Source organism: Hipposideros armiger, unplaced genomic scaffold (assembly GCF_001890085.2).
Source record: "Hipposideros armiger isolate ML-2016 unplaced genomic scaffold, ASM189008v1 scaffold_530, whole genome shotgun sequence".
Lineage (NCBI taxonomy): Eukaryota > Metazoa > Chordata > Mammalia > Chiroptera > Hipposideridae > Hipposideros > Hipposideros armiger.
Genome location: NW_017731880.1, coordinates 1,366,381 through 1,379,857, shown reverse-complemented (window position 1 = coordinate 1,379,857; position 13,477 = coordinate 1,366,381). Strand labels below are relative to the sequence as shown.

General features: G+C 48.9%; 1 protein-coding gene across 11 annotated transcripts in view; it reads left to right on the top strand.

Annotated features, from left to right (window-relative positions):
- The window catches only part of RABL2B (RAB, member of RAS oncogene family like 2B), a 12,434-nt gene extending 8,294 nt beyond the window's left edge, over positions 1-4,140 (top strand). For 8 of the 11 annotated variants that reach the window (XM_019668652.1, XM_019668645.1, XM_019668650.1 and 5 more), the window contains 6 exons: positions 81-160; positions 759-838; positions 2,536-2,647; positions 2,963-3,060; positions 3,405-3,488; positions 3,662-4,140. In XM_019668652.1, coding sequence (XP_019524197.1) covers positions 81-160; positions 759-838; positions 2,536-2,647; positions 2,963-3,060; positions 3,405-3,488; positions 3,662-3,742 — 535 coding nt within the window. In that variant the 3' untranslated portion in view covers positions 3,743-4,140. Of the gene's footprint in view, positions 1-80; positions 175-758; positions 839-2,535; positions 2,648-2,962; positions 3,061-3,404; positions 3,489-3,661 lie in introns of all 11 variants that reach the window. The other 3 variants (XM_019668653.1, XM_019668643.1, XM_019668644.1) reach the window with 2 other exon arrangements.
- The last annotated feature ends 9,337 nt before the right edge of the window (positions 4,141-13,477 follow it).

The window sequence follows — 13,477 nt, the reverse complement described above, 5'->3', positions numbered from 1 at the left end:
TCCCCACCCCCCACCCCCCCATCCCACTCGCCTTCCTCACCTGCCTGGATATTGCTCTCTGCTCCTTAACCTGACTGCAGTCAGCCCCAGCAGCTGTCCACATACGCCCTGACCCTGTACAAGCACACGGCCACGGTGGATGGCAAGACCGTCCTTGTGGGTGAGCGGTACAAGGTCTAGCTCCTGCTCTTGAGGGAGGGGAGGTCCTGGGAGAGTCAAGCAGGGGGGGAAGTAGGCCCCAGGCAGGGGCAGAGCCAGGAGGCCTCGGAGGGTGGGATGCATGCAGGGCCTGTGCTCTGACCTGGTGTTTTTGGTAGCCTGTGGGAAGAAATAACAAACATGGTCCGCCCTCCAGAAAGGGCTTTTACTTCGGGTGAGGTCACAGCCTTACCTTGGCCAGGCCTCGCGTCCTGTGTGACCACTCACCACATCTGGGAAGTCAGCCTGCTGTTTATCTTGGCAGGTCCTGCATCTTGTGGATTCGGGGGAGGGGGGCACCTACCTCCTACCTTTTGGGGCTTCCAGTCCGTATTCTCCTTCCTGCTGGCCTGCGTATCCCTCTCACCCACCCCCATGCACACACGTGTACACACACCTGTCATGGAACACCCAGGTGCAACACACAGGTGGCAGCTGTGTGGTCTTTGTTCTCCCCGTGCCCTCCACATGTGCATGGTGATTCTGCACACGGGCACTCGGTGCCCCGGGCTCTGCCCGCCAGCCCCCCGCAGGCAGTCAAAGCTGTGTTCACATTGCAGACTTCTGGGACACCGCGGGCCAGGAGCGGTTCCAGAGCATGCACGCTTCCTACTACCACAAGGCCCATGCCTGCATCATGGTACGAGGCCAGCGGGGAGGCACACAGGCTCTGGGCAAGGCTGGCCTGAGGGGTGGGGCCGAGGGGCCCAGCAGTGCTGGGGGAGTCCTTGACCGTCACCTGCTGCTGTTCTCTGGGAACTGACGCTGGGGCTGAGAGGACCCTGGGTCCAGGGGTTTTCCCTCCCAAACCAGCTTTCACGTTGCTATCCAGAACACAATCCTCTGCGGCCCACAGCAGTAGCCAGGGGTAGTAAGTGCCACGAGAGGACCTGAGACTCAGCTGTGGGAGAGGCCAGGAAAGGAGGAGTGCTTGTGTGAACCTGTGTCCTTTGTGACCTGCAGTGAAACCCCTGGTTCCGTTCTGAGCCCCCACTGTCCCTTAAGCGCAGAATCCCCTGAAATTCACAAAAATTCTAAGTAGTACCTATCCGGGGACAAAACAGAAAAGCGTGACAGGGTAAGGCAAATGAGGGCAGAGTGGTGGCAGAAGCCACACTGCGAGTCGTCCAGATTCCAGAGTCAACATCTCCGACCTCTGAGACCTGGGAGGTGGTCCCACCATTTCTGTCTCAGCTCTATACTGGCCCTTGTGCTCTGAGCTCACCTCTTTGGGAGGGACCACCTGCCTCCTTCGGGATCCCCTGCTGAGGCTGGGGTGCCAGCATTGGCAGGTGCACCCCATCAGCCCCAGCCGGCTGCACGGGACCTGGCAGGTGTAGAGCAGTTTCCACCTAATGACCACGTGGGGACTTGGCAGCCCCCAAGGGAACTGGGGTGCCACTTCCACCCTGACACCCTGATGAGGATTCTGCTTCTCATCTCTCAAAACCCAGAAGCTCCAGAGCCAAACCAGGATAAAGGTGACTGTTAGATGGAGTCAAGGGGGCAGCCTGGTGTGAAGCAGGTTCCAGAAGTATCTTTACAGGCATGCTTATCAGAAGTCTTTATTGGGAATTCAAGACGTCATTTGTTGAAACTGGGCCTTGGGTGTGAGAGCAGCTGACCTGTGCCCGCAGGGCAGGGCAACTTCTGTGACAGGCTGGGTGATTTGGAAGGTCAGCCATTCCAGCAGGTCACAGGCTTGTCTGTGCCCAAGGGTCTGTTCGCAGCACAGCTTGGAAGCAGGAGGTGACCTGGGAGGGGCTTGAAGGGTTCCTGCAGCAGCCAGCCAGGGCCGCCCTGCCTTAGGGCAGGTCACAGTGCTCGTGCTTGCTTCAGATGTCTTCAAGTAGGTAAAAACTAAGTCGCAAAAAGTTAATAAAATTATGATAAGCTACAAAACAATGAAATGTAAGAATTATTTTGAGAAAGTTTAAAATATGAAGTAACAAAAAACAAAAGCTTAGAAGTAAATCAAAATTTTCTAAAGGGAAATTCTAGAAATGTTTAAAATTATTTCAAAGGAATTTTAAGAATTTAATAAAAAAAATAGACTGAGAAAAAAGTTTACAATTTGTAACAAGCTATCGATTAGTAAGATGATACAGCTTGGTTAACAAAAAGTTAAGACTAGGTGACAAGATTAAAAAGGAATACAGATTTTTAAGAACGCTTTTGGAACTCGCTGGAGTTTCTAGGGGCTTTCTGGAGAAGGGCAGGCACAGGCACAGCTCTAAGCAGGTGCCTAGGCCAAGTCCCCAAGCCTGTGACATGCACCCTGCTCACGTGCCTGGGGTGGCGTGCAGACACTGAGCTGCCTCCCTCTGCTCACTGCAGGTCTTTGATGTGCAGAGGAAAGTCACGTACAAGAACCTACACACCTGGTACACGGAGCTACGGGAGTTCCGGCCAGAGATCCCGTGCATCGTGGTGGCCAATAAAATTGACGGTGGGGCTCCCCCTCATCTGGGTGTCGGCAGCTCCAAGGGTCCCTTCCACCACCACAGTCTTCTCTGGCTTTTCTGGAGCAGTGAGCCTTTTGTGACCCCTGTTTTCCCCCAGATACAGCCCTGGGGTGCCTGCGTCACCCCCCTCCCAGTCGGGTGCCAGCTGAGCCAGCTGTCCTCTTCCTGACCCACTGATGCCTGTGAATGAGCCCACCCAGGCAGCCTACTTTCTGCAGTGAGGGCCTCCAGTGACCCACCCTGCAGAACCCTCCCCTTTCCCTGGCTGGACAGGCCAACATCGCACCTTCTCTCTGCAGCAGACATAAAGGTGACCCAGAAAAGCTTCAACTTCGCCAGGAAGTTCTCCCTACCCCTGTACTTTGTCTCAGCTGCTGATGGCACCAACGTTGTGAAGGTAATGGCCTGTAGAGACTGGCTAGTGAGGAGGGGAAGGCCAGGTGGTGAGGGGACAGGGAGTTGTAAAGAGAAGGGATGGTGGAGAGGGCATGTAGTGACAGGGAAGGGGTCATGGAATACCCAGGAAGGTATTGACAATAGGGGAGGTGATGGGCCTGGTGAGACGGTCCATCGATGATGCATAGAGTCAGGGTGATGGGACGAAGGTGAATTGAGCAGTGACCTTGCTGATTTTGAGGGGTGGAGTGTTGTGTGGATTTAGGATGGGGCCAGTGGGTCCAAGGAAGGCAGAGTCCAGGGCGCTGGAACCCACAGCCATGTTTTCATTCCCGCCACCCCCAGCTCTTCAACGATGCAATTCGATTAGCTGTGTCTTACAAACAGAATTCCCAGGACTTCATGGATGAGGTTTTGCAGGAGCTTGAGGTAGGTCAGGCCCAAGTGGGGAGACAAGAGGAAATGGCGCCTCTTCCGAGGCTGTGGGACAGCAGGGTGCAGTGGCCCTGGCCCGCCCTTGCAGGCAGCGTCTGCCCCTCCGAGCATCAGACCTGCAGCTGGGCTGGTGCGGGGCCAGACCTCACCTGCAACCTTGTTTGCAGAACTTCGACTTGGAGCAGAAGGTGGAGGATGAGCCAGACCAAGAGCAGCACGGTGCTGTCGAGGGCCCAGCCCCCTCCTGAGTCAGGGAAGGAGGCCTCTCCGTGTCCAGCCTGTTGGGAAGGGAGGGAGCTTTCAGAATGCCCCTCCCTTCAGCAGCCACCAGCCCTGAACTGTGTCTCTTCCAGGCAGTCACCCACTCTGCCTCCTGCAAACCCGCCTGTCCCATTCACTTCCCCTACTCGATGGCCCGTGGTGCCTGAACCTTCCACAGTTGTCCCCTTCCCTGTACTTGGGCAGGAATGGGTCGGCACCAGCAAGCACCCAGGACACGTAGATGAGGTCCACAGCAGACGCTGGAGCAGAATTGGGGGTCAGCATAAGCCTCCCAGGGTCGCACAGCAAATGGACTCAGGCAACATGCTTTGTGTGTGTCCTAAATAAAAGGGAGTTTAGGTGGCTTCTTTGTCTCCCAGAACTATCCTCATTGCAGTTCCATGAAGGGCGTGATTTGTGCCCTGACAGCCCTGTTCCTGGCCATGCAGGATTTGGGGGGCATCCGTCCTTTTTAGTCTCCCAAACAACATTTATTTTATTTATTTTTTAAAATTTATATCTTTTTTATTTTTATTTTTTAAGATTTTTATTGGGGAATTGGGGTAAGGGGAACAGACAAGTTGCTGTCCTTTTGTTCTTCAGTCTAGGTGTGGAGGACATTGCTTCACTGGCCCAAGTTGGCACCATCATTGCGCTCTTCCCGGGTGAGGCAGATCAGTCCCCGGCTACTGGACGGCCAGTCACAGCAGCTGCTGGCCACTCACGCTGGCTGCCGGCTCCACACGGTAGCCCATGGCAACCCACTGCAGCAGGGTTTGCAGCCCACCCCCTCACCGGGGACTCACGGCAGCCCAGCTCCAGGTTGAGCTGTTGTTCAGCATCTTAGCTGTAGAGGGCAGTGTCACTGGCCCACATATGTGGGATCCGAACCGGGGCCCTCTGGCATCCCAAGCCAGCTCTTAACCAATGCGCCACTCGGCCGGCCCGCCAAACAACATTTAAAAAATGGTTTTGAGCAGACAGCTGTTCACTGGTTTTCAGGAGGTCTGGGTATGGCCACACATGAGTGAATGGTGAGGCCAGGGTCACCGTCACAAGTTTGTCGTTAACATGCACAGAAAGCAGGTGACAGGTGTAGCCATAGTGGCATTGCTGGTAAGCAGCAAGGGGCACCACAGCCACACCATGATGCATACTGTTCCGATTTGGGTCACAAGAAATGAGCTTTAAGAAGCACTTCCTTTAAAAACCCTATTTCTGCGTGAGGCTATCCTTCACATTTGGAGGACAGTGACATTGTCCTCAGTGGGAGGCGAGGGCTGCAGAGCCATCTGCTGCCTTTCCCACTTCTGTCCAGGACTCATGCTTCACGAGTGTGTTTCTGTGGTCGTCGTGTGCATTATTTCCATTGCTTCTATTTATTTATTCTGTTTTTGTTTTTATGGTAAAGTTTGACTTGCGTACCCACCGAGTACGGGGCATGTTTTGTGGGTCTGAACTATCTTGTACCCACCAATGGGTGAAAAGCCACGACAGAACTTGCAGACCATCCAGCACTTCAGTGAGGGGACACTGCCGTGCTGTCATGCGAGGGTCCAGGCTAACTCGTGGCTTACTGAAATTGAGTCCATCTCAATGGAGTTTTGTGGTTTAAAAAGAATGAGTATTTGGGAGTCAAGAACAAAATTTTCCTCATTAAATTAGTGACACAATTTCAAATTAACAGATTTAACCTGACCAGGCATTTTCAGGAATGTGTCCCGTGGTGAGGGGGGCTTTTACAAACAACGAAACTCTGTAGTTACTGTAAATGACTGATAAGTGTTTTTTAATAGAATGGTTTTATTGAGATACCATTCAAATACTCTCAATTGCACACCTGAAGCATTTCCCAGATGCACGGCCTGAAGCACTTCCTGTTCAGATAACTCACTGGGTGAGGTGGGCACAGGGCAGGACTGTGGTCCCAGGGGAGGCCAGTCACCCCTACCATCTCTGCCCAGGGAGGACCAGCTGCCCCACAGAGCTGGTCCCACTTTGAGACCAGGGGGCTTTCTGTGCCAGGCTGCGAGGTGTGCGGGGAGGTACATGGGCAGCTTACGGCCTCAGGACAGTTCCTGTTTGGGCGAGGGCAGTTCTCTGGGGAAAAGGGCAGCCATGCGCTTGACCCATCAGCACCTGAGGTCAGTGGTCAGGCAGGGTGCCAGCGACACACACAGCCCCTGCCCTTACACTGGCCAGACCCGCCTGCTTCAAGTGCACCGTCCTTATGCAAGGGACCCACCCCCATCCTGTAATATTGGGTCATCAAGAAAGTCATAACGTATTTTTCTATGTTTTTCAATGCAAAAATGCGTCATGACTTTCCTGACGACCCAATAGTTCATTGAGATAGAATTTACGTAACAAAATTAACCCTTCTAAAGTAAGCAGTACAGTGCCCGTGTGGACAGAAAAGGGGTCACATGTTAAACCTGACAAGCTCAGGAGACTGAAAATAACTGCAGAGGATGGCATGAACATAAAAATTCCTAACAAAGGTGGGCCATGGCGGGAAGTCACATCCTTGGCCTGTAGCTTCCTTGACAAAGGTCAATCTTTACCTTAAGCCTGTCTGTCATCTTTTTGTATCTAAGATAACATACCCTTGTAATATCAGAGTAATCGCTTTTTCTGGACCCCCTTGGGGGCACAACCCACCACACCAGAGCAGGAAACCACAAAGTCCCTCATTGTTACCCTGTTCCCCAAATACTATCTCCATGTGCTGTAAAATGCTATGAACTATCTTGTACCCACCAATGTAAAAGAAGTGTGTGTCTCCATTTTACTTTTTATCCAATCCCAGAGATTTCCCTGCTTTGGTTTCCCCACCCCCGTAATCTACAACCAATGGATTTCATGGAACCTTCCTCCTTTGACTCTAATGTATAAAGTAAGTTGCAAAACGGCTATTTTCTGGAGAATTTTCTCAATCCATTGAGATTTTGCTTCCCAGCAATTGTCGTCAGTTTGGCTTAAATAAACTCTTATAAATTTTCTCTTAGGCTGGATATTTTTCATCGACACCCGTTAGCAGTTACAATGTTGAGCAACCATTGTCTCTGGTTCTAGAACATTTCTATCACTTGAAAGTAAAAGCCTTCCCTAGTGAAGCAGTTTCTCCCTTCAGTGCCTGGCAAATAATAGTCTGAATTCTGTCTGGACTCATCTTTTCTGGACATTGCATGTAAGTGGAATAACATAATAGTGACCGTTTGTGCCTGTTTCCTGTCACCTAAGCATGTGTCAGTCATTCCGTTCCTTCTATGGCCGAGTAACGGTGCATCGTGTTATGTACAACGACTTGTTGGCCCGTCATCACTGGCGGACACTGGGCCCTTTCCACCTTAGTGGCTGGAGCTACCGTGAGCAGGCTGGGACGAGTCCTTACATGGACACCAGTGTTCAGCTCTTTGGTGCTGCAGCTTAACAAAACACCGACTTACAACAGGAATTTGTTTCTCGCAGTTCTGGGTGCTGGGCATTCCAAGATCAAGGTGCTGGCGAGGCCGGTTTCACTCCGAAGCCCCTTGTCTTGGCTTGTACGCAGCTGCGTCTTGCCGTGTGCTCGCATGGCCCCTTGTTTGTGTTCAAGCAGAGCAAGGATCTTCCTCTCCTTAAAAGACCACACATCCTAAGACACCATCATGTCGTCTGGATTAGGGCCCCGCCCCAAGGACCTCATTTAATCTTAATTACCCCCTAAAGACTGTCTGCAAATACAGTCACCCTGAGGGTTAAGGCATCAGCAAGTGAACTGAGGGGACCTGACTCATCCACAGCACAGCCTATGCCCAGGGGGAGAATTACAGGATCATATGGTAGTCGTTTGTAAACTTTGCAGGAACTTCCAGTTTGTTTCCCTGTGGAAAACATTTTTATAGTCCTACACGCAATGTACAGGGTTCCAATTTCCCAAAGGCCTTGCCGCACTTGTTGTTTTCCATTTTAAAAGACAAATTTAGCCATCTAGTGGTTGTGAGGCTGTACCTCGTGGTTTTGATTGCATTTCCCTAATGACTAACAATACCGAGCATCTCTTTATGTCCTTGTTGACCATTTGCATATTTTCTTTGCAGAATTAATCTATCCAAGGACTTTGCCTATTTTAATTTTTCTTAAAGATTTTTATAAAATATAGCTACATGTAACATTTTATGAGTTTCAGGGATACACCCTAGTTGTTCAACATTTATAGACCTACAGAAGTGATCATCATGATAAGTCCAGCAACCATCTGACAGTACCAAGCTTTCACAATATTATTGATGATATTCCCTATGCTTTACTTTACATCCCCATGACAGCTGTGCAACAACCAATTCTTACTTCTCAATCCCTTCCCCTTTTTCACCCACACCCCTCAACCCCCTCCTGTCTGGGAACCATCAAAATGTTTTCTGTATCTATGAGTGTTTCTGTTTTGTTTGTTCATTTTGTTTTCAGATTCCACATATAAGTGAAATCATATTGCATCTGTCTATCTCTATTGGCACATCAGTGGGTGGGGTTGACCCTCAGGCTGACTGACTGGGCGTTTGGCCACATCCACAGCTTATGGGCTGCTGTGTGGGGGCTGACCCCACTGAATGGGATTTGCCCCAGTGGGCTCTGGTGCCTGTTGAGACCACCCTTCGTGTGCGCCGCTTGTGGGGATACTTGGGAGGTGCTCTGGTGTGGTCTGAAGGCAACCTCCAAGTATGTTGGTTCTGGGGCCTCTTGGGAGGGGCTCTGGTGCAGGCCCAGGTCACCCACTGCCTGTGAGCAGGCGGGGACTACCTGGTAGGAACTACAATGCAATTGTGGTTGTTTGCTGCCTGTGCCAACCCTGGAGGCATGTGGGACAGGCCACGCTGCAAACTGAGGACATCTGCCACTAGTAATGGGCCTGGGATAGCTCCTCAAAAATCCAGCACAACCCGAGGCCTGCTGCCACCTGCCAGTTCCCTTAAGGTTCAGACGCTAATAAATTCTTGTAGGAAATGTGAGTTGGGTGTGGCAGGGTCTCAGGGAGTCACTAGAGTGGGAAGCATTGTGGTCAGCAGGTTACTGTAGTCTCTGGTTTGGTGCCAGTGCTGAGCCTGCAGCTACTCAGGAAAAGTCTCAGAGCACACCGAGGCCAGCCACTGCCCTCCCCGGGCCTTCTGGACTCTGATAGTTTTTCAAGAAATAGTGCAGTGTGAATGGGGCTGGCTGTTCGGGAGATAGCGCCTCCAACCTTGGTGGAGTTAGGTGGGGTGGGGTCCCAGTGAGTCAGCAGGGTGGAGCAGCGAAGCTCACCAGACCAATCAGATTCAGATTTGGTCGGAAGCATAGGGGCGGGCTCAATACAGGAAAGAGGGCATCCACCTGCTGGTCTCGGGAGAAGAGGACTTCCTCACAGGGAAAATGCCGACCATCGTCCAGCCCTTGCCACACACCTCAGTCTGCCCCTCGTATGTCTCCGAGGCCCTCCAAGTCACCACCCTCCGCTGGAGCCCAAGGTGGGTGCCTGCAAGCCAGTGAGTCTGTGCTTGGGGCCGTTTAAGAGGACGCCTGGGTTTCCTGCTGCCTTCTGTCCTACCCAGAGGGTCGGAATCCTCTGTTTTTCACTGTTTTTCACAACCAGATGTGTGGGGGCTTCTTTTCCCAGCACCAGTACTCTGGGCTGGGGAGGCTGGTGCGGGGCTGGAGTTCCTCGTTCCTCTGGGGGGAACATTTGTGGTGGAGATATCCCTCCTGGTTCTCAACCACCACATGGAGGTTTGGGGCCTGTTCCGCGTCTCTGCCCCTCCTACAAGTCTCAACATGGCTTCTTCTTTATAGCCTTAGTTATAAAACTTCTGTTCAGCCAGACTTCAGATGGTTCTCCAGGTTGATTGTTCTATAATTTAGTGGTAATTTTAATTTGCTCACGGAAGGAAGCAGGCAGTGTTTATCTACTCTGCCATCTTGAATCTCCTCTACTTTGTCTATTTTTAAATTGGGTTGTCTTTTTCTTGTTGAGTTGTAACAATTTTTTATACATTCTGGATATTAAGTCCTTATTATATTTGTCATTTATAAATATTTTCTCCCGTTCTATAGATCGTCTTTATAATTTCTTGATAATGTCTGATGCACAAAAGTATTTAATTTTGATGAAGTCCAATTTATCTTTTTCTTTTTTGCCCATGTTTTTGCAATCATATCCAAAAATCCATTGCCAAATCAAAGGTCACCAAGACTTGCCTTATGTTCTCTTCTAAGAGTTTATGATTTTGAACTCTTATATTTAGGTCACTGATCGATTTTGAGTTAAGCTTTGTATCTGGTGTGAAGTAGGGGTCCAACTTCACACCTTCACATATGGATATCCATTGTCCCAGTGCTATTTGTTGAAGAAACTATTATTTTTGTTTTGAATGGTTTTGCCACCCTTGTCAAAAATCGATTGGTCATAATTGTATGTGTTTATTTCTGAACTCACGATTCTATTCCATTGGTCCCAATACCACATTGTTTTAATTACTGTAGCTTTGTAGTACAGTTTTGAAATTGGGAAGTGTGAATCCTTTAACTTTGTTCTTTTCAAAGATTATTTTCAACATCTTAAGTCTTCTAATCCATGAACATTGGTTATCTTTCCATTTATTTTGGTCTTTAATTTCTTTCAGCAATATTTGTAGTTTTCATGTACAAATCTTTCACTTCTTGGATAAATTTATTTCTTGGATGCTAGTTCCTTTTTTGATTGGTCATTGCTAGTTTTTTGAGTTTTCTTAAAGATTTTTATTGGGGGATTGGGGTTGAGGAACAGCGTTGGGGAATCGGGGAAGGGGAACAGGCAAATTGCAGTCCTTTTGTTCTTCAGTCTAGTTGTGGAAGATGTCGCTTCACTGGCCCATGTTGGTATTTATCACTGAGCTCTTCCCGGCTGAGGCAGATCCGTCACCGGCCACTGGGCGGTCGCTCACAGCGGCTCTTGGCAGCTCATGCTGGCTGCCAGCAGCTCACGCTAGCTATCGGCAGCTTATGGTAGCTTATGGTAGCCCACTGCAGCAGGAGCTGCAGCCTACACTGGAGCGGGTGACTCACGGCAGCCCAGCTCCAGGTCAAGCTGTTGTTCACCATCTTAGCTGTAGAGGGCGCAGCATCACTGGCCCTGATATGGGATCCGAACTGGCAGCCCTGCTGCTCAGAGCTGGCACTCCCAAGCCAACTCTTAACCAACTCGCCACTCAGCCAGCCCCATACTTGTTTTCATGCATCTTTATAGTATTGTTGTATGGTGGTTTTAACAGTTGAGGCATACACTATATTACATATACTGTTTAAATAAATTAATGGCTTTAGGAAAATGTTTGATTTTAAAAATATAACTAAGATGAGATTGCATAGTTATAAGCAGTGAAAGACTAGAAAGCAGAGAATGAATTAATACGATGATTTCTCATCAGTGTCCATTATTTTGTTTCTAGAAGCTCGGAAGAAACTGTCTTAGCATTTCAAATGTCCTGGTAAATTTAGTCGTTTCTTAGCTTACTCAACATCACCTCGAATTGCTGAAATAAGTGACTCTAAAGAGTCAGAGTTTTTTTCTTGTCTCAGGTGCCCCCCTAGATGTCTATTTGGAGGGATGCGTACCACCTTGCGTGTTCACATTGCTGCAGGTTGGGTTCCCCCCTATGCTCCACCATCTCAAAGGTATTGCCAGCAGATGTGTAAACCAGAAGATCACTGCTTGTTTAGGACAGTTAGCTGTGGGGGTGCCTAGCTGCCTGGAGCAGGGGCAGGAGCCCACTGCTTGACCTGAGCCGTGGTATGACACTCGCTTCATGATGCCTCTTGCTGCAGACACCAGCTGCAGCCCATTGCAGCCTCCAGCACAGCCAGGGGGCAGCGGGAGCCTGGCCAGCCTCCTGGGTAGGCGAACAACGGCAGGCGGCACCAGCCACAGCCTGTCTTACACCTTCCTGGCCCTCCTTTCCTCCATTCCGACGTTCTTTTGTACAGGTACCCCCACTTTCCGAAAGTTCATGTCACGCCACTTCAGTTTTCAGGAAGACCTACATTGCTATCTGTTTTGGATACATGGAAGCTATCCAAAGAGGATTTTTGCTTTCACAAAAAATCCGTTACTGTACCAACGTAGCTCTTTGTTAAAGCAAAGTGGTTTAATGCAAGTTTCCAGAAAGCAAGGGATGCTCCGCTTTACACCATTTTGGTTTATGAAAGGCTTCATGGGACTCCTCTACTACTGGATAGTGGGAAAACCCTGTGCATTGTTGATATTTTTATGGTTGGTATAACTTTTAAACTTTAATTGTTTAAATACAAATAACAAAGTTGACCATATTAATCATTTTTAAGTGTGCATTTCAGTGGCATTGAGAACACACACAATGTTGTGTTCCCATCGCCATCAGTTCCAGAACTGTCTCACGACCCCAAACAGAAACCCTAACCATTAGGCAATAGCTGCCCATTGTGCCCTCCACTTCTGGGCTTCAGTACCCTTCAGCCCACACCTGTCTCTATGAAGTTCCCATTCAAAGTGCCTCATATACTTGGAATCATACAACATTTGTCCTTTTGTGTCTGGCTTATTTCACTTAGAATGTTTTCAGGGGTCATCCATGTTGTAGCCTGTGTCAGAACATCCTTCATTTTTAGGGCTGAGTAACATCCCATCATATCGCTACAACATTTTTTTTATCCATCGTCTGTTGGTGGACACATGGATTGTTTCCACTTTTTGGCTGTTGTGAATACTGCTGCTGTGAACATGGATGTCCAAGTGTCTGGGTTCCTGTTTTTGAGTCTCTTTTTTTATGGTTCCTTCCAACACTTGTTTTTGAAAACTCAGGTTGGAACAATGATGTCAAAAAATGCACTTAAAGTACCACTCTGAGCCTCACTTTGCATCCAGAACAACTTAGCTCACAAGATGGTTCATTCCACACGTTTGTGTGGCAGATTCGTGAGTGCAGTGAAGATTGGATGTCATTTCTAACTTAGCTTGAACACGTTTCGTTCATCTTGAAGATTGTGCGGCGAGATAGGACATTTGAGGGGTCTGTTTTAAATCTGCTGTTATTTGGATGTAGTAACTTCAGAGGTTCCGAGAGCTCAGATACCTGGGCTATCTTTACACAGAAAACAGACCCCCTACTTCTTAAGCAGGTGGCTGCTAGAATCGAGGCAGCAAAGGTATTAGCTGGAGTTGCATGGAGAGATTGTTCTGTGAACGGCCGCTGTTGGCATTTCTTTCAGATGTTTTCCACTGATGTTGTGATGCTTGAAAATCCAAATTCTGCTTGGATAGACTTAACTTTATGCCTATTTCTCCCTCCCTCTCTCCTTAGGTGCCTGCCAAATTTTGTTTCTGTCAAAAGTTATTGCCTTATTACCTCATTGATAGGAAATCTTAACTGTATTCATTCAGAATGCTTTAAACTTATTCATAAACCACACTTATTTGTGGAAAAAAAACCCACAGAGGAAATATTGCCACACACCTGTCAGTATGACTAAACTTAAAAAGACAGATCATACCAAGTGTTGGTAAGGAGGTGGAGGAACTGGAACGCTCATACGCTGCTGGTGGGAATGGACAATATTGCAACCACTTTGAAAACAGCATTTTGCTTTTTGTTTTTAAAATAAAGATTTTATTGGAGAATTGGGGAAGGGAACATTGTGTTTTTCCATGACCCATCAGCTCCAAGTCAAGTTGTTGTCCTTCAATCTTAGTTGTG